Below are 22,110 nucleotides of genomic sequence, written 5' to 3' on the forward strand. Positions count from 1 at the left end.
GGGTTGGTTTTGAGCGTTCGGCCGACAGCTATGTAAGGCTATGTACACCATTTGAAAACATTGTACATGTGTATCAGTGTGTTTGGTGTTTCTAATTACGTTTTATTAAAAATTATTTTGACTTTTTTAGATACAGCTGCTTTGTATCCTGTATACAGAGCAGCTGTATCTTGCCATGAATTAGTCAGGTCAGCGGCACTGACGGGTTCAGTGACAGCGAGTCTTGCGTGTCTCTGACAAGCAGGATCCACCTGTTATTGACGACATCTAAGTTATAAACATAGATGTCATCGGTAATAGCTTGATCAGGACCCGCTGACACTGTACCCGGCAGTGCCGCTGACCTAACGGATACAGGTTTCAGCGCTAGATACAGCTGCTCCATATCCAGGATACAAAGCAGCTGTATCTCAAAAAGTAAAAATTATTTTCAATAAAAAGTAATTAGAAAGTTGCACCAAACACACTCATACACGTTTTTTGTTTTTTTTAAATATTTTTTTCAAAGGTGTACCTAGTCTTTAACACTAAGGACAGGGATAATACTGTAAATAAGTAAAATTAGAAATGGCTGCACAGGTAATCTGGAGATATAATGGGGCCACTCTTGACTCCCAGCAATCTGCAGCCCACTATACACATAACACAGTGGGATCAAGGTTTTGGGCAAATTGCTTTTGCTCTGCTACCCACTCCCCCCCCCCCCCTTGTTTTGTCACTACATACAGTAGCTTTGAAAACCTCAATAAAACATTTCAGGAAAACCATTTACGATACCAGCATTTAGCACTGAAGATGACATAATGACACTCAGGATAACTGACCTGTGGATTGAAGTGTTTGGGTATGTGCACACGAGAACTGGCTTTTACGTCTGAAATTACAGACTGTTTTCAGGAGAAAACAGCTGCCTCGTTTCAGATGTAAATGCTCCTCCTCGCATTTTGCGAGGCGTCTTTGACGGCCGATCATTTGAGCTGTTCTTCATTGAATTCAATGAAGAACGGCTCAAATTACATTTCAAAGAAGGGCCCTGCACTTCTTTGACGAGGCAGTCATTTTACGCGTTGTCGTTTGACAGCTGTCAAACGACGACGCGTAAATGACAGGTCGTCGGCACAGCACGTCGGCAAACCCATTAAAATGAATGGGCAGATGTTTGCCGACTTATTGTAGCCGTATTTTCAGGCGTAAATCGAGGCATAATATGCCTCGTTTACGCCTGAAAATAGGTCGTGTGAACCCAGCCTTTGTGTTATATTCTCTTTTTAGGTATTTTTATGTAATTTTTATTGAATTATTCATTTCAGCGTTGCTGTTGATCTGTTCATGTTTCGTCATTGATTTTCTGTCACTGGTCACTTTGTAGCCGGATTTGTGAACATAGTTATTCAAACAACATGTCTCATCAATGGTAATGATGATGGTTGTGTGGAAACATGGCCTATTGTTCAGCTCGGAATGTGTGTTCCCCGTCTGGACCTCTGCCTAGCTGTAGATCTTGGACTTTGTTTTGATTACTTTTAACATTGTGTAACCTCAGTAATAATTTTTTTTTTTAATGATATTTATGTATATTATGAGACATTTCTACAATATCTGACATGGCTGAGGGATTTTCAGCCTGATCTTTATCAGTTTGATATTTCCAAATCCGATTTTGATAAAGTTGTAAAACCATCAGATTGAGTGAGTGTCTGTTTGTGTATTAGTTTTGGTTTCTATCTATGTGGGAAATTCAGACCATTTCTTTTTTCATTATTGTTGTATATAGGATTAGTATTGTATTTTTTTTATACACAGCAGCCTGTAGATTATTGACAGATTCCTATAGCTAGAGCAGGGAAGTTTATTTATTCAAGCATCATAAAATCTTCAAAAAGCATGAGACCTCTTGGTCCCTTCCATGTTTTGGTGTAGATAAGTAATGGTGCTCACTTGCCCGGTCTCCACCGCAGACATATAAGTCAGGGGATGCTTTTACTTCAGCATGCTGCCTCCTAGCCAGGGACAAAGAAGCCTAAAGGCTCTTTTACACGGGCCAGTGATCGAGCAAACGAGCCTTCATATGACCGCTCATTACCGATCATTGCCCTGTGTAAACAAGGCAAAACGATCAGTTGATGAACGAGCAAACTCGTTCATCAGCTAAACAGCTTGTTTATGCGGCCAAAAAATGTTCACTAGTCAGCAGGACATCTCCCTGTGTAAACAGGGAGATGTGCGGCCGACATGATGGAAATGTATGGGGATAAAGGACTGTAGTAACAATCGATCTTACCCATACACAACCAATCATTGCTCCTCGTTAAAGAACAAATGAGCGTCGATCAATGAGCTGTCTCGTTGATCAGCTCTTGTTTTCACGGCCCATATCAGGCCGTGTCAAAGAACCCTAATCAACTTGCAAACGTATTGTTTCCCATTCTCTAGCACTAAATGACAGAAAAGGTATGGGGATAAAAAAGATTCCTCCTAAGAAACATATAGAGAACTTGTTTGTTTTTGTTTTTTTATTCTCCACTCTTTCTAGCATTTTTTTCATCTTTTTTAAATTATTATTTTTTTAACACTACTTGCAAAGACAACAGTTTAGCTAATGAAATTTTTAGGAAAATGCTATTTATGTAATTACATAATATATCAGTGAAGGTTTTCTTTAAAGGCTATGTAAACCTTTTGAAAGGGATTTTTTTTAATAAAAAGGTCAATCAGCTTGATTGGTGAAACTTTATAATTAGTTTTTATTAAAAATTATATTTACTTTTTGAGATACAGCTGCTCTGTATTCTGCATACAGAGCAGCTGTATAGTTCGCCAAGACCTGAATCCGTCAGTCCTGCGGACCTGACAGGTTTAGTGTCAGCGGGTCCTGCGTGTCTCTGACACGCAGGATCCACCTGTAATCTATCACATCTAAGTTATGATGGACACACTTTCACTGAACCCATCAGTCCTGCGGACCTGACAGGAACAAGATTTAACACAAGATACAGCTGCTCTGTATACAACTAAAAAAAAACTAATTATAAAGTTGCACCGATCACACCGGTTAACCTTTTTCTTTAAAAAAAAATCCCTTTCAAAGCTTTACATAGCCTTAAAGAGGCTCTGTCACCAGATTTTGCAGCCCCTATCTGCTATTGCAGCAGATAGGCGCTGCAATGTAGATTACAGTAACGTTTTTATTTTTTAAAAACGAGCATTTTTGGCCAAGTTATGACCATTTTTGTAGTTATGCAAATGAGGCTTGCAAAAGTCCAAGTGGGTGTGTTTAAAAGTAAAAGTCCAAGTGGGCGTGTATTATGTGCGTACATCGGGGCGTGTTTACTACTTTTACTAGCTGGGCGTTCTGATGAGAAGTATCATCCACTTCTCTTCAGAACGCCCAGCTTCTGGCAGTGCAGATCTGTGACGTCACTCACAGGTCCTGCATCGTGTCGGACACATCGGCACCAGAGGCTACAGTTGATTCTGCAGCAGCATCGGCGTTTGCAGGTAAGTAGCTACATCGACTTACCTGCTAACGCCGATGCTGCTGCAGAATCAACTGAAGCCTCTGGTGCCGATGTGTCCGACACGATGCAGGACCTGTGAGTGACGTCACAGATCTGCACTGCCAGAAGCTGGGCGTTCTGAAGAGAAGTGGATGATACTTCTCGTCAGAGCGCCCAGCTAGTAAGGGTATGTGCACACACACTAATTACGTCCGTAATTGACGGACGTATTTCGGCCGCAAGTCCCGGACCGAACTCAGTGCAGGGAGCCGGGCTCCTAGCATGATACTTATGTACGACGCTAGGAGTACCTGCCTCGCTGCAGGACAACTATCCCGTGCTGTAATCATGTTTTCAGTACGGGACAGTTGTCCTGCAGCGAGGCAGGGACTCCTAGCATCGTACATAAGTATGATGCTAGGAGCCCGGCTCCCTGCACTGTGTTCGGTCCGGTACTTGCGGCCGAAATACGTCCGTCAATTACGGACGTAATTAGTGTGTGTGCACATACCCTAAAAGTAGTAAACACGCCCCGATGTACGCACATAATACACGCCCACTTGGACTTTTACTTTTCAACACACCCACTTGGACTTTTGCAAGCCTCATTTGCATAACTACAAAAATGGTCATAACTTGGCCAAAAATGCTCGTTTTTTAAAAATAAAAACGTTACTGTAATCTACATTGCAGCGCCTATCTGTTGCAATAGCAGATAGGGGCTGCAAAATCTGGTGACAGAGCCTCTTTAAATATATGTGAAATGCTTATTTTTTTATTTCAGCATTATATCATTTCCGAGGCAATTGCATAAAACTGCTATATGGCTTAGACATAACTGTACGTTCTTTCTAATCCTGCTGAGATGACCTTTCCCTAAGACATGAACTTTGCATTGTAATCAGTTGTAATTTACATCTACAGTCCTAAGTGAATGGATGCCCTGCCATGCCCAATTACCATCTTCCCGTTAATAACATAAACTGTATTCATCTGATTGGTGGGCTCCACCTAATGCTTACCATGCGGACTCTTGTAATCACTTAAATATGGATGGAGAATTAATTGAGAAAACTACAACTGCAGTATTTTGTTCACATGGATGTTTTCGGCACGTGATCACAGCAGGTCATATAGTATATATAGCGTTCATTGACATAACAATATCGTGCCAAGTCTGATGGTCAAAAGTGCTCATTACGTCTTACCCGGCTATTCTACAGTATTTTACTTATTTATGTGGCTTATATAGCGCCAACATATTCTTCAGCACTGTACAGATATTGCCATCACTCACATCCTTCCCTTTCTCCAAAGAGGCTAACAATCTATTTATAACCAACTGTACCCGAAAAGGGCTGAGAGAGATTTACTCAAAAAATCATGATACAGTGTGTTACATCAAAAAGTGATTATACGACTTAATCAAACATCTATACCACTATGAGAAAACCACAATAAATAACCAAGCATGACTTGGTGCATTGATCAAGAGTAACTGGAGTAACCTACAAACAGAAAAATGACCAACTCTGGCACAAAGGTATTGAATATAAAAAGCTATACATTTTATTAGAGATAGACACAAAGATTAAAAAGATGTATAACAATCTATTTACATGATTTTTATCCAATCTTCATCACAAATTATGCAGAAAGGAATAGCACAGTATATTTAAAGAGTCTCTGTCACCACATTATAATTGCCCGGTCTCCTACATAAGGAGATGGGCGCTGTAATGTAGGTGACAGTAATGCTTTTTATTTAAAAAAACAATCTATTTTCACAACGTTAGGAGCGATTTTGGTTTATGCTAATGAGCTTTCTTAATGCCCAAGTGGGTGTACTTTTACTTTCGACCAAGTGGGCGTTGTACAGAGGAGTGTATGACGCTGACCAATCGGCATCATGCACTCCTCTCCATTCATTTACACTGCACTAGCGATATAGTTATATCACTATGTGCAGCTACATACACAAACCCTAACATTACTACAGTGTCCTGATAATGAATACACATGACCATCCAGCCTGGACGTCATGTGTACTCAGAATCCTGACACTTCTGAATCTTTTTTTGTGAGATTCCGGCAAGTGAAACCAAATCTCGTTTAGCTCCGTAATCTCGCGAGATTTCGTATCCGTTGCTGTAAATCTCACAGAAAAGAGTCAGAAGTGTCAGGATTCTGAGTACACATGATGTCCAGGCTGGATGGTCATGTGTATTCATTATCAGGACACTGTAGTAATGTTAGGGTTTGTGTATGTAGCTGCACATAGTGATATAACTATATCGCTAGTGCAGTGTAAATGAATGGAGAGTAGTGCATGATGCCGATTGGTCAGCGTCATGCACTCCTCTGTACAACGCCCACTTGGTCGAAAGTAAAAATACGCCCACTTGGGCATTAAGAAAGCTCATTAGCATAAACCAAAATCGCTCCTAACGTTGTGAAAAAAGATCGTTTTTAAAAAAAATAAAAAGCACTGCTGTCACCTACATTACAGCGCCGATCTCCTTATGTAGGAGACCGGGCAATTATAATGTGGTGACAGAACCTCTTTAATTGTTGACAAAAAGGACTCAAATGAGCAGAATTCCAAAGATATTGTCAAAATACATAATTATTTATCGAACAATATATTCTTGACATGCATACATATGATTATTAGGGTTGTCCTATTACTGTGTTTAGCTAATGCTGAATAGTCACATGATCGGGATCCCGTATATTAGCTAGAAACTAGTTTGGTTTTCAGATTGGGTTCTGACACTAGTGGGCTCCTTCTTGAACACGTTCAGATACATTTACTCAGGCCTCATGCACACGACCGTAAAAACTCCCGTTATTACGGGTCGTAATTACGACCCGTAATAACGGGCTCATAGACTTCTATTGGCGACGGGTGCCTTCCCGTTTTCTTACGGGAAGTTGCCCGTGCCGTTAAAAAGGATAGAACATGTCCTATTTCAGGCCGTAATAACGGCACGGACAGTCCATAGAAGTCTATGGAGCTCTCGTCATGACGGGTGGCTACATGTGTGCACCCGTCATTACGGCAGCGTTGCTAAGCGACGTCAGTAAATAGTCACTGTCCAGGGAGCTGAAAGAGTTAACTGATCGGCAGTAACTCTTTCAGCACCCTGGACAGTGACTACCGATCAGAATAAACCTGTAAAAAATAAAAATAAAAGACGTTCATACTTACCGACAACTTCCTGCTTCCTCCAGTCCGGTCTCCCGCCCGTTGCCTTGGTGACGCGTCCCTCTCGACATCCGGCCCGACGTCCTGGCCGTCCCTGGATGACGTTTCAGCCCATGTGACCGCTGCAGCCAATCACAGGTCAATCACAGGCTGCAGCGGTCACATGGACTGCCGCGTCATCCAGGGATGTCGGGCTGGATGTGAAGAGAGGGACGCGTCACCAAGACAACGGCCGGGTAAGTATGAATTTCTTTAACTTTTATTACAGAAAGGGCTGTCCCATCTCTCTATCCTGCACTGATAGAGAGAAGGGGCTGCCGATTAGTGCAGTTCTATTTTGCCGCCAAAAACGTGCCCGTAAATACGGGTGGAATACGGGTGACACCGGACCCATATTTACGGGCACGGGTCCGTAAATACTGGTGCAAAACGGGTCGAATACGTGTGACACCGGACCCCTATTTACGCCAGTATTTACGGGTGGGAAAAAATACGGTCGTGTGCATGAGGCCTAAGACTGCAAAAAATTTTTTTACTAAATTTCGATAAATCCTTTGTACTTGTTGCAACTGGAATCCCATTCCACCAAAATATTAATACAGATCTTATTCATATGCTCCCAGCTCCCTTATTGGAAGGGAAAAATGTACAAACAACTCTATCCTTTCCGTATACAGGACCACATAATTAAAAAGCAAAGAGAATCCCAGGTAAACTATATTCCAGTGCCGAGAACCAGCAGCTAAATTCCCTCTGAAAAGTGCTGTATACAGTATATCAATATATGCCACCTGCACTATTGCTCCACATTGAATAGCGCCATCTGCTGCCGGTGATGCCTGTTTCTAGGTCCCACCTAAATCTTTTTGAGCATTGCCCAGGTAGTTCTTTCTTTGCAGGAATGATTCATTAGGGGGGTCCCTATAAAGGGGAATGTGGATCATCAGGTTTATATATTTAGAATGAGGACGTTTCTCTAACTCTCTTTTGTTTCCAGTGTCTTGTCTTTTGCTGTTTTTTGGAAGTGATAGAGTGGTGAAAGTTTCCCATATCAGTCGTAACAGTCTACAGAAGGATAGGCTCTACACAGTACTACATTGTCACTGCTTGAAAAATCCACTTGCCCGGTGTTTATTGCCACTTACACTCATGTTTTTCCATGTTCAAACAACAAATGCAAACACTGGAAATGACGGACCTTGTAAAACATTGGAGGCGATCTGGCAGTCGCCCATAAATGAGACTTTGGAAATAAGAGTGCTAAGAATTTTTCCCAGACACTATTCAACTTCAGTGATAGCCAAGCATTGCTGAAAGTCGTGGAAATATGCAGTGCAAGGGTATGGATTGATATTGTATGCTTTCCTTTACAGAAAAAGAAATGTCGGGCTTTAATAGCCTGTGTCTGCCGGCCATTGATGGAATACAGGCCGCTGTAAAGTCTGCTCACAGGACTGCAAGGCAGTTTTACAGTATCCTGCAGGTTATTATATGCTACTCAAACAAATTACACAAAAGTACCAGGAAAGCTATGATCACTACCCCTCTGGAAACATTGTGTTTTCCCCTCTAGGGTTACATTTACCAGAAGCATAATGTGAATATATATCCTTAATTACCAATTTATTTATTTTTAATCGAATGAGGTTTAAAAGTCTGAGCTGATTAAGTCCTTAATATATCTTTATAATGTTTGTAGTTCCATTTTTGTGATACAGAGCTCTAAATCACCTGCATAGACATACATTTGAAGAGGCTCTGTCACCACATTATAAGTGCCCTATCTCCTACATAATCTGATCGGCGCTGTAATATAGATAACAACACTGTTTTTTATTTTGAAAAACTATCATTTTTGAGCAAGTTATGAGCAATTTTACATTTATGCTAATTACTTTCTTAATGCCCATCTGGGCGCTTTTAAACTTTTGACCAAGTGGGCGTTGTAAAGAGGAGTAAATTCACTGTAAATATTGGTTTCCTTATAGTTTTCCCTGGATTCAAGACTAAATTTCACTGTATTTCATATCACAAGGGATGTATTATTTTACCATCTAACTATGGTTCATTCAGTTGTCATCTTGGCATAAAACGAAATGTGACAATAATATGCCTTTATTTCTAGTGCCTGTGCACTTTACATTGACACCATAGATGTAGTAAGGTAGATCAAAAGGTTTCAAATTCTGCCTGTCTGAATAATAAAGTCTCTTAAAGGGAATGTGCTGCTAGCAAAAAATTTATTTATTTTTTTTTTTTAGTTAAACAATTAGTGTGTAGGTGATTAAACATTGTTCTAATTTTTTTTATTTTTTTCACGAGTCAGGAAATATTATAAATTAGATTCTAATTTATAATATTTCCCAGCACTGGTCACTAGATGGAGCAATTCCCAAAATTGCAGCATTGCATGTGGTAAAGCAACCACATTGCTTTATGCTGCAAAATTGGAAAAAACTCACTCGCTCTAGTGAGCTCTCAGAATCCCCCCTCCTTTATCCTGGCTAGTGCCGGGAGAAACGAGGGGATTGAACGGTCAAACCTCCTACACTGTGTGTCGCCATTTTTTGAGCTAACACACAGTGTAGTAGGTTTACATACAGTAGTAAACACACACTGAAACACGAACATACATAGAAATAACTTACCTGCTCCTGCCGCCGCCGCTCCCTCCGGTCCGTCCGCTCCGTCTGCTGCCGCTGCTCCAAGTGCACAAGTCCGGAAGCCGCGACCGGAAGTAGTAATCTTACTGTTCGGCCGCGACTTCCGGTCCACAGGAAAATGGCGCCGGACGGCGCACAGTTCAACTTGGACTGTGTTCCCACACAGACGGCGTACACCATAGTGGATGGAACGGGCCCCGTTCGCATTCACTATGGGACTGTAGCTGCCGTATTCCATGTCTGTATGTGTCGTTAATCGACACATACAGAAATGGAAAAAAAAATGGCAGCCCCCATAGGGAAGAAAAAGTGAAAAAAAAAAAAAAAGTAAAACACAAACACACAAATAAATATTAAAGTTTTTAATAAAACACAAAAATCAAACTGATATAAAAAAATTTTTTGGGGTGACACCGTTCCTTTAATATTATTTGTATTTTTATATATATTTTTATCTTTTTTTATATTTTTGTATATATATTTTTATATTAATATTATCATCTATCAGTGCAGAGGCTGTGCTAACTATTCCACTCTGTTTTGTCCAAGCTCCTAGCACCTAAATCAAAGCGGTAACAGGAGGTCAGGGAATATAGCACAAGTACAATCAGACAGTGCTCTCTCTATCTACCTTCTACCAGCCCTACCCGTTTCTTTACTAGATTATGTCTCTGCCGTAAATCATCAGGGGCTTGCAGAGTCAGAGTATAACATCTTCTAGCATTCTAGAAGTGTGAAATGTATTAAACCAGAATCGTTTATATAGAGGATATCAATGCCAGCCGCCGTCAGCGGCAAACATATCCTTTTCTCTTCACATTCTACATCAGGGGTCTCAAACTTGGGCGGGTAAACAGGCTGCACATAGAAAAAAATTGAAGTTAACGGGCCGTATTACTTTCAAATTTGATACAATACAAAATTATTGTTAATCAATTAGTTATTTTAACTACTATAACAATACTACATTACTATAATAATACTGCTAGGTTTAGGCTTACTGGAAATTTGCGCGTTTATTCCACGTGCTTATTTTAACAATCCAGTTTTCCAGTTTAAGTGTCGATAAATGCAGTCTGGCGGCTCAGTTGGCAGCGTTTGGCAGACACAAGAATGTCAAGATTGTGCAGCCCCTACTTAGAAAGTGCCATAGTGCCCTCTGTAGATACTGCCACAGTTGCTTCTATAGATACTGCCACACCCCCCATAGATAACGCCACACCCCTCCTAGATATTGCCACAGTGCCCCCTGTAGATACTGCTACAATGCCCTCTGTATATACTGCCACATTGCCCTCTGTAAATACTTCCACAGTGCCCTCTGTAGATACTGCCACAGTGCCCTCTGTAGATGCTGCCACAGTGCCCTCTGTAGATAGTGCCACCCCCTCTGTAGGTAGCGCTACCCCCCTCCTGTGGATAGCACCATTGGGACTCCCTCTAGGAGTGAAATCCCCAGCCAGAGCATAATCCAGGGATTTCGCTCCTAGAGGGAACCGCTGATGTCACTGTCCATAAATGGACAGTGACGTCAGGGGCTACTCCTGGAGTGGAATCCCCTGCCAGAGCATCGGCAACGGGGATTCCGCTCCAGGAATAGCCACTGTCCATATATGGACAGTGACGTCAGGAGCAGTGGGGCTCCCTTTGCTCTTCCGCTCTGAACTAATGCTGAAGTAGGGAGCTGACAGTTCCTTGCTTCAGCATTAGGGTTCAACTGAATCTGTGTCCTGAGGATGCAGATAGTTGACAGCGGGACATACCCCCGGCCGCCCGGGACAGCGGGACACCGCCCAGAATCCGGGACTGTCCCGCTGAATCCAGAACGGTTGGGAGGTATGGCCCACGGGGAATGTAGCGCTATCTAAAGGGAGGGGAGTGTGGGGCAATATCTTCAGGGAGGTGTTGCCCTATCTACAGGGAGCTGTGTGGCCATTGCTCACCTACCACCAACGAACTACGCTCCTTCATGACGTCGTGAGGGTGCGCCGGTGCATTCCTCGTTCGGTATGCTCTCTCCCCTCCCGAGGGAGCTACGGTGCCCCGCGGGCCGCAGGTGACAGCCTAAGGGGCCTCATGCGGCCCGGGCCTTTGTGTTTGAGACCTCTGTTCTACATCAAGACAGTAAACATAATGTAATCTGTATGAAAATCATTGACTGACAAGGCCAGCTTATTTGAAAGGGAAAACAGAACATTGTATGACTGCCTGATTTTTTTCACATGTCATGGCTACCACACCCAAAATGCTTTATTAAGTTTTGAAAGGCATTTAGGATCACAAGCTACAGGCAACTTTAATGTGCTTGAAATGATGATCAATGGCTGCAGACTTTTTAGGCAGCCATACTTAGTTTGTGGTATTTGCAGAAGAATGAGGCATGTTAGCAAGAGAGAAGAAAATTAATAACTACAGTATATAACACACAATAGGGCATTTTGTTATCTTAAAGATATGCGAAACGATCTCTCCACACATTTTTACATTTTAGATGCATTGGAGCAATTGAAAAAGTAAACATATCCTTTAGTTATATTGTTAGACAACCTCTGACATAATTTGTTTGAAGATCTCTTGTTAAAGCGGCCATTCACATGTTGATGGTAGGCCAAATGTTTCTATGAACCGTGATGGATGACCAGTTGCCAGACACTTGTATTTGGCACCATTTATTTCCAGGGAAAGCGAAACGATTTTGAAGTTAACAACCAACCTGTCCATTCCATGTTTCCCCTGAATGCAGATATTGGCAGACCCCATAAAGATAAATAGATAGTCATTCATAGGATCCTGACCTGAAGTTGGTATCTTTATACAGCGTGATTGTGGAGCATGTGCGATCAGTAAAGCCAAATAAATGTCCTCCATATTTTCTTTGCTTCATCTGAGTATAATTTGGCTGCATAGAAACAAAAGGGCCATATTCTGTTTATTGAGATATCATTAGTTTGACTATTAGGCTGGATTCACACATGCAGTTTTTATATTTAGATGCAAAAGGAAGGAAAATGTAGAGGAAGGACTTGTGCGGTACTTCTCTCTTTTGTATGTACTCATGTGTTTGGTTCAAAAATTATTTTTAAAAACTGCACCAAAAACTGTAGGTGTGAATCCAGCCTCAGGATCAGGGTTGGACAAATCCCAGTAGTCCAATAACCAATGCACCAAAAGGACGTGCTAATGAAGCATAACTTTCTCAGTTCTATTAACCCCTTAACGCACCATGACGTAACTGTACGTCATGGTGAGCAGTAAGTTCGCGCACCTTGACGTACAGTTACGTCATTGCTTTGACAGTTAACTGCCGCGCGGCGCTACACCGCAGCGGCGGTTAACTGTGCAGGGTGTCAGCCCTGCTCTCCCCGTTGCCGATCAGCGGCCTGTCGCCGCTGATATCGGCAGTTAACCCCTTAATTGCGGCGCTCGATTTTGAACGCCACAATTAAGGTCTTTAGTGCCGATCGGCAGCCCCCATGTGAAATCACGGGGGCTGGCGATGGTACCCATGGCAACCGGACGCCAGACAATGGCTTCCGGGTTGCCATGTACAGAAGCCTATGAGGACCACCCCGAGGGTTGTCGTCGTAGGCTTCCTGTCAGTGTGACTGTCACGTCACAATGACAGTTGAAATGCATTACACTACGTGTGTAGTGTAATGTATTCCAGCAGCGATCAGAGCTGCAAGACTAAGTGTCCCCTAGTGGGACAAGTGAAAAAAGTAAAAAAAAGAATAAAAATGTTTTAAAAAAAGTGTAAAAATAAAAGTTAGAAGTGATATAAACAAGAACTGCTTTTTTTCCTATAATAAGTCTTTCATTATAGGAAAAAAAATGAGCACGTAAAAAAAAAGTACACATATTTGGTATCACCGCGTTCGTAACGACCCCAACTATAAAACTATAATATTATTTTTCCCGCACAGTGAACGCCGCAAAAAAAATAAACGAAAAACAATGCCAGAATCACTATTTTTTGGTCACCACCCCTCACAAAATATGTAATAAAAAGTGATCAAAAAGTCGCATGTACGCCAAAATTGTACCGATACAAACTACAACCCGTCCTGCAAAAAACAAGCCCTTACACAGCTTTTTTGACTGAAAAATAAAAAAGTTATGGCTCTCAGAATACGGTGACACAGAAAATACATTATTTTCTAAATAAGTTATTTTATTGCGCAAACGCTGCAAAACATAAAAAAACGTATATACAAATGGTATCGCCGTAATCGTACCGACCCGCAGAATAAAGTATAATAGTCATTTATAGCCCAGGGTAAACGCTGTCAAAAATAAATAAAAATCATTGTCAGAATTGATGGTTTTTGGTCACCTTGCTTGCCGAAAAATTGAATAAAAAGTGATCAACAAAATCGCATGTACCCCAAAATGGTACCAATGAAAATTACAGATTTTCCCGCAACAAATAAGCCCTCACACGGCTCCGGTGGTGAAAAAATAAAAAAAGTTCCGGCTCCCAGATTATGGCGATGCAAAATGTGCAGAGTGTTCCAAAAGTGGATAAGATCGGGCACCATTTATCAGTGTGACACCGGCCACATATCTGTGGATTATTATTTATTTACCCCATTATTATACCCTCTTATTATGCCCCTGATGTACTCTGCCCAGCCTACATGTGCCCCAACATTATAAACTGAAATACCAGCAAAACGCCAGAGCTACTACCAAGCAAAATATGCGCTCCAAAAGCCAAATGGCGTCCCTCCCTTCTGAGCCCTACAGCGTGCCCAAACAGCCGTTTATGTCCACCGATATGGCATCGTACCAAAAAATGGTACCAATAAAAACGACAACTCGTCCCGCAAAAAATAAGCCCCCACACCGCTCTATTGACAGAAAAATAAAAAAGTAGTGGCTCTTGGAAAGCGGAGAGGAAAAACGAAAAAGCAAAACATGAATCAGTTCGTAAAGGGTTAATTACTTTCTAATGAAAAAACATTTATGACCACATGTGGGGTATTGCCGTACTCGGGAGAAATTGCTTTACAAACGTTGGGGTGCATTTTCTCGTTTATCCTTTGTGAAATTGAAAAAATTCAACATTTTAGTGGAAATAATGTTGATATTAATTTTCACGGCCTAATTCTAATAAATTCTGCAAAAGACGTGTGGGGCCTAAATGCTCACTATACCCCTAGATAGATTCCTTAAGTGGTGTAGTTTCCCAAATGGGGTTACTTTTGGGGGGCTTCCACTGTTTCAGTCTCTCAGGGGCAAATTCGACATGACACCCAAAAACATTCCAGCTAAATTTGAGCTCCAAAAGCCAAATAGCGCTCCTTCCCTTCTAAGCCCCGGTGTGGGTCCAAACAGTAGTTTATTACCACATATGGGGTATTTACGTAATCAGGAGAAATTGTTTTACAAATGTTGGGGCGCTTTTTCTCCTTTATTCCTTGTAAAAATTAAAAATGGCTACCTTTTTTCAGAAAAAAAGTAGATTTTCATCTTCACATACTAATTCAAATAAATTTAGCAAAAAAACTGTGGGTTCAAAATGCTAACTATACCCATAGATAAATTCCTTGAGGGGTATCGTTTCCAAAATGGGGTCACTATTGGGGGGTTTCCACGGTTTTCTTCCCTCCAGTGCATTGCAAACGCGACACGGCACTGAAAACTATTCCAGCAAAATCAGAAATCCAAAATCCAAATGGTGCTCCTTCTCTTCTGAGGCCTGCTGTGGGTCCAAACAGCAATTTATTACCACATATGGGGTATTGCTATAATCGGAAGACATTGCTTTACATATGTTGGGGTGTTTTTTCTACTTTATTCCTTGTAAAAATTTAAAATTTCCTAATTTTTTCACAAAAAAAGTAGATTTTCACCTTCACATACTAATTCAAATAAATTTAGCAAAAAAACTGTGGGTTCAAAATGCTAACTATACCCATAGATAAATTCCTTGAGGGGTATAGTTTCCAAAATGGGGTCACTTTTGGGGTGTTTCCACTGTTTTGGCAGCACAAGGCCTCCTCACACCTGACATGGTACCTAAAATATATTCTAATAAAATAGAGGCCCAAAATCCACTAGGTGCTCCTTTGCTTCTGAGGCCGGTGTTTCAGTCCATAACCGCGCTAGGGCCACATGTGGGGTATTTCTAAAAACTGCAGAATCTGGGCAATAAATCTTGAGTTGCATTTCTTGGGTAAAACCTTCTGTGGTACAGAAAAAATTTATTACAAATGAATTTTTGAAGAAAAAAAATGAAATTTGTAAATTTCACCTCTACTTTGCTTTAATTCCTGTGAAACGCCTAAAGGGCTAAAATACTTTGTGAATGCTGTTTTGAATACTTTGATGGGTGCAGTTTTCAAAATGGGGTGATTTATGGTGACTTTTTAATATATAAGGCCCTCAAAGCCATTTCAGAACTGAACTGGTCCCTGAAAAAATAGCCTTTTGAAATTTTCTTGAAAATATGAGAAATTGCTGCTAAAGTTCTAAGCCTTGTAACGTAGTAGAAAAATAAAAGAATGTTCAAAAAACGACGCAAACATAAAGTAGACATATGGGAAATATAAACTAGTATGTATTTTGTGTGGTATTACTATCTGTTTTACAAGTAAATACATTAAAATTTAGAAAAATGCTAATTTTTGCTAATTTTCTCTAAATTTTGGCGTTTCTTACAAATAAATATTGAATTTAATGACAAAATTTTTTCAGTATCATAAAGTACAACATATCACGAGAAAACAATCCCAGAATCGCTTGGATAGGTAAAAGCATTCTGGAGTTATTACCACATAAAGTGACACATGTCAGATTGGCAAAAATGGGGCTGGTCCTGAAGGCCAAAACAGGCTTAGTCACTAAGGGGTTAATGTCTATAGCAGATCCTGTTGCCCAGCCTCTAAACAAAAACAAAAGTAATGTTGGCTCCTGGGGTTGTGTAACTGGCTCCTAATGTTTACAGTGTTTCCTCACCATGATGAGGGAGCCAACGTTGTAGTGGTATAGATTAAGCTTATTTAAACTCTGTACTAATTTTGCACTTTTCTCTTTTTTTCTGTCACCCATGGATGTCACTGATGACCCATCTAATTTTATTTCACTGCTGAATCATTGATCTCCTAGAAAACCACCAAAGGTAAGAATTGTATGTAAGGATTTTAATTTCTGCCTGTATTACTTTAAATTTTATTCAATTAAAATACAATAAAAATGTGGAGCAGCTATAAGGAGCAAACCTTTCTATGGAGGACCTGGCACATCAGTGCATTACGTGGGCAGCTGATTGATTTAAAAAAGAGCAGTGTAATGCTTCACTTCCCCTGCAGTGGCGCTTCTCCCACAGATTATAGCTGATCTCTAGGGGTGCCAGCAGCGGTAGACCCTGTGATGAGTTTATAGTCGAAGGACCCTTCTAACAACGAGGGATTTTTCCAAGCTGATAAGTGTTCTAAGGTCTGTTTTACATATAACAGAACCATTAGGCGCCAGGTAATGTTATCTTTGCTTTGGTTAAGGCTACTGTATACAACTTAAAGGGGTTACACAGGATTATAAAAACATGGCTTCTTTCATCTAAAATCAGTGCCACACCTGTTTTTGGATTTTGTGTGTTATTGTACCTTGCCTCCATTCACTTTAATAGAACCGAGCTGCAATACCAGACACAACCCAAGGACAGGTGTGGCGCAGATTTTCTAATCCTGAACAACCCCTTTCAACCAGCAGAACAATAAACCATATGTGGGAGATCATTCAATTGTTTTTCATGAATGAACGATCAAGTTTATTAATGATTAGACAATATTTTATCTTCAATATATTGCTTATTTACTTAACCCTTTAGTGACTAGCTTATATTGGGCCTTAAAGGGGTTTTACAGCTGATAAAAATACAGCTGATGGGTCGGGGTTCGATTCCCGGGACCCCCGCTGATCAGCTATTTTGAAGGGGCAGCAGCACTCTTACGAGCGCTGCTTCCCCTTCATTTCTTCTTGCTCACTGTGAATGTTCGACACATTTACTGGAGATTCACACGTATTGCAGCCTCTTCTCCCATTCACTTCAATGGGAGAAAATGTTGCAATACCTGTAAATCGCTACTAAATTTGTGTCTAACATTCACAGTGAGCAAGAAGAAATGAGGGGGAAGCAGCGCTCGTAAGAGTGTGGCTGCCCCTTCAAAACAGCAGATCAGCGGGGGTCCCGGGAGTCGGACAGAATAGGCCATAGAGTTTTATTGGCTGGAAAAACCCTTTAATGGAAGGAGCTGTGTGAAAGTTTGTTTTTGTGGGACAAGTTGAAGTTTTTAATGGCACCATTTAGGATTTAAGACATTTCTCATAACTGTACACATCAAGAATATTATTTATTTGAGTGTTAATTAAATAGTTAAAAATCACCAGTAAATATAAGGCCTTGCTTGTCCTATCAAGCTGTCCTATCCACTCAGCCAGTCTTCGTTTTTTCTGTTTTTGAGAAAGCTGGGTAATAGGCAGCTTGGCTGCCACTACAGCTCTCACTTTATTTTTCATCCAGTTTTCCCAGACTGGTGAACGGCAAGGAAAGTGGGGATAAATGCACACTTGCTGTGGGTGCTGTCATCAGATTATGCATTTATCAATTTCTTCCAGACGACCTAGGCTCCTTTACATTTGCCTAGCAGTAAATGGGTTTTCTGATGCCTAAGAATAGATTTCTACTGTCTCACAATTTAAAAAAAACAAATTTCACTAATGTGTAGTCCATAGTGGCATCACTCCGGTGGGCACTAATTGACTGCCATGGTCACATGTTGTGATGCAGAGATGGATGATTCGCCATCACACAGTAATGACACCAAGAAGCAGTGGCGGTCCCCGGTGACTGACGTAGCAGGAACAGCCCTGAATTTTAAAGGCATAAGTTTATTTTTATAAGATTGAGTCTGTAGAAACCTATTTTTAGGGATTAGATACCATCCTTAAATCAGATAGTCTTTAATAAAGCTGGGACCCAGAACATGGTTTGGTATCCCATTACCTACGTCTTGCCGCTGAGACCAGGGCCCCATTATACAGAGCATTATAAACCATGATATTTTAATGCGACCATTAAGGTATAATATAAATCTTTCTTTGGTACAAGACATTAAAGTGTATGTAAATATGTATGTACTAAAAAACAGTCATGCTGTGACTTACTGTGAAATATTTCTTCCATTCGAGAATAGTTTTTCTTTCCCACTGGGAAATGAATGTAACAGATGAATCTTGTGCTAGATAAGATTTGACTACTGTAAAACGGGCCATAGATGTAATGGTAATTTTTAGGAATCTCACCATGAAAAATGGTCGTAATAAATGTGCACCTTTGTGCAGAATTTCCTAGGTAATATGGCTAGAACTAAGTTTCTGTTCATGTCCCATCGGAAAAATCTCCTGACGTATGCGCCAAAAGTACAGCCTGACGTATGCGACTGTATGCCATATGTACTGTATGAACATATTCTCTTAACGCATTGTAAACATAGCCTGTGGCTTTCTTCCAAACTCTATCCTGTTTCGGTCCCTGTTGGCTGCGCTCGGTCCCTATTGGCTGCGCTCAGAATTCGTGACACTTTTTCCTCGTTTAAAATAAAGCTACATAGAAAATCTATTGAGGCCTAAGTGTCTTGTCTCTAAATGGTTGTACCGTGAAAGCAGGACAGAGGTTTGTGAGAACCTCCATGTGCTTGGTAAGGGTGTACTTTTGGGAAAGTTCTGTATTCTCTCAGCAATAAACAACCTGATAAGCCAATGGAGATGGGGCAGGGAAGAAGAAAAGCACTGCTGGTGTGTGCAGCATGTATACGTTAAATCCTCCTGGAATTTCGTGGGATGAGTCAAATTCTTTCAGCAGCTGCTTCACTATCAGATATAATGGCAGAGACCACGGAGATTATTTTCTCCCCTCAGAGAGCAAGTATTTGTGACCTATAATTATTTGCTGCAGCTTTCCCTGCCCTTGTACAGTCCATACAAAATTCCACACATTTTCCAGCAGCCAACTATTAAATAGGTGTTGGAGTGTTGTCTTCCCTGATTTACAGTAATTGTGAACACAAGACATAGAGAAACTTCAATTATCACCATTTTTTTTTAGCATAAATAAGTAGCTGAAAATGGGACAAACATGTGGCCAATATTTCCAAAGCTTTTTAGCATGTTTTATTTGTGGTTGACCGTTTTCATTCTGGGAGAGTGGTGTAATTTGTCGCAACAATGCACCATATTTATAAGGCTCATCACATTTTTGATGTACATTAAGCTTGTATGCCAGAAAAGCTCTTGGCATCGAGCTGAGCATATCTATTAGGGTATGTTCACATGACCTAATTTCAGATGTAATTCAGGCGTTTTACGCCTCGAATTACGCCTGAAAAGACGGCTCCATTACGCCGGCAAACATCTGCCCATTGCCTCCAATGGGTTTTACGATGTTCTGTTCCCACGAGCCTTTATTTTATGCGGCGCTGTCAAAATACAGGACACTTCTTGGGATGTTTTGGAGCCGTTTTTTCATACACTCTATTGAAAACAGCTCCAAAAAGAGCCGTAGAAAACGCAGCGAAAACGCGAGTTGCTAAAAAGATGTCTGAAAATCAGGAGCTGTTTTCCCTTGAAAACAGCTCCTTATTTTCAGACGTTTTTTGCTAAGCGTGTGAACATACCCTAAGGCTCCATTTACCCAAAGAGGTAAAAAGAGTGTCCTTTTGGCCTCCGTCGGGCCACAAAAAAAAGGGGACGGAATGCAGTAAAAGAATGTATATCGTGTGGTATACATTTTTTTTCTTTACAATGGGAGCTAATGGGTACATATATCACTGTAATTTTATTAATTCTGTAAGTGAAAACAAAAATCGTGGCATGTTCAAATGGTTTAATACTGTGAATTCATGTATTTCAATACTAACTTGTGTGGCCGCACAGCTCAGTATTGTAATACATGAATTTAGTCACTAGCATGATGTGATTCGGCAGTTCCGGCCCTGATGACCGAGAACAAGGAGCGCGCACAGCACAGCACCCCCATGTTCTTGGTGTTTAGTGCCTGCTGCTCATTAGCGCTGGCCGTAACACATCATGCTGATCCCGAGAACAGCAACGTGCCTAAGCTATCATTAGTCGGGCAATGGCTGTATTACACAGTTGCAGCCCTGCTCTAACGGCGGAGAACAGAGAAACCTGCAGAGATTGGTGGACCTCCCCAATCTGTTACCGATGGCATATGATATGCTATAGTTTACTGTGATGGGAGAATGCGTTTAGACCGGGTGACATGCTGTAGGGAGATTAAGAGCTGTGTTATGTTTGGGCAGTATGCAATGATGTCATCTTTACCCAATTTAAAATAACGTTTTATTTTGTGGGCACAGTATTATAAAGTAGTCCTTTATATATTAATATAATCACTATCGAGTGCTACATTTCAGCATGTTTCCCGCTTTATTCATCTACATGTCCAGACAGGTTAATGGAGGGCTAAGTATTAGAAGACACAAGCACTATACATATTAAGAGAATGAATGGACTCTAAGCTGTTGTGCTTGGAATGCTCTCCGCCATGGCGCTCACATGCTTGTGCTTTTTATAGATTGATAAAACAGAAGGCAATTAACCATGACTTCCTAAGCATCCCCTGCTCGCTTGTTCCTCATCTCCCGCTTGCTTTTGCACTATATTATAATCCCTCGACGGTGATTCATATTTCTGCTTTTAGATTGAATTGGCAAACAGCGATACAACATTCTCAGTGTCCTGTGAGACCAGACCCAACCAGGTCATTACTCAATAGTATTGAAGTAATATAGTTGGCTTTTCATTATATTTTTATGTTATGAAATAAAGATTATTCATATATGTCTCAATCTTCCAGGACATTATAGTTAATTCCAAATATGAAGGGTCCATGGTGTTCTATAGAGTTTATGGGATACATTAACCTGAGAATTGACGGAGAATTCCTGTCACAGAAATATCAAAGTTTACATGAAGGGATTCGGTTGTAATATAATACTTCTGCTATCTTTCATTTAGAAGTAGGACATTGGCGCTCACAGACCTCAACTGCTTGCATTGTACAATTGCATCTTATACTGATTGTTTCATTGCTATATGGTATTTATTTTACCATGGTCGTTCTAGCCTTACGGGTGGACCCATTGCATCTCAATCAAATGAATATTCACCATGGCTATGCTGTACAAACTGTTACTCACCTCGACCGGATTCAGCGTTGAGTCCTGGTGAACGCCCATGTTTGAAGCTGTTATGCGCATCTTCTCTTCTGTTGTGTTGCAACCTGACTGCTTATCTGTTAATGACTCCCGACTATGTTCCCGACTCCAACCGGGAAAGTTAAGGGTGGGATTTAAAGGCTTTGTAAGCCTTTTTTAAAAAAAATAAAAAACAAAACAGTGTATTGCGGTGTATAATGCAAATTTTGAATTGTTTTTTTAAAATATATATTTTTTTTACTGAGAGATATACAGCTTCTATGTATCCTCTGTATATTGCGCTGAAACCCGAATTCGTCATGTCAGCGTGACTGATGGCTTCAGTGAGCGCTGGTCACACAGGATCCACCTGTTATAGATTACATCTAAGTTTATAACGTAAATGTAATTGATAGCATGTGGATACTGCGTGTCTTGACCCACTGTCACCGAAGCCGCCAGTTTCACTGGCCTGACGGATTTGGGTTTCAGCACAAGATACAACTTCTATGTATCCAGGA

At 40.8% G+C, this 22,110-nt stretch overlaps 1 protein-coding gene across 6 annotated transcripts in view; it reads left to right on the top strand.

Annotated features, from left to right (window-relative positions):
* The window catches only part of KIF13A (kinesin family member 13A), a 223,616-nt gene that overhangs the window by 47,934 nt on the left and 153,572 nt on the right, over positions 1 to 22,110 (top strand). For all 6 annotated transcript variants that reach the window (XM_075826597.1, XM_075826595.1, XM_075826598.1 and 3 more), the window contains exon 3: positions 16,479 to 16,491. In XM_075826597.1, the coding sequence (XP_075682712.1) occupies positions 16,479 to 16,491 (13 nt within the window). The remainder of the gene's footprint in view (positions 1 to 16,478; positions 16,492 to 22,110) is intronic.

The sequence above is a fragment of the Rhinoderma darwinii genome, chromosome 5 (genome assembly GCF_050947455.1).
Source record: "Rhinoderma darwinii isolate aRhiDar2 chromosome 5, aRhiDar2.hap1, whole genome shotgun sequence".
Classification (NCBI taxonomy): domain Eukaryota; kingdom Metazoa; phylum Chordata; class Amphibia; order Anura; family Rhinodermatidae; genus Rhinoderma; species Rhinoderma darwinii.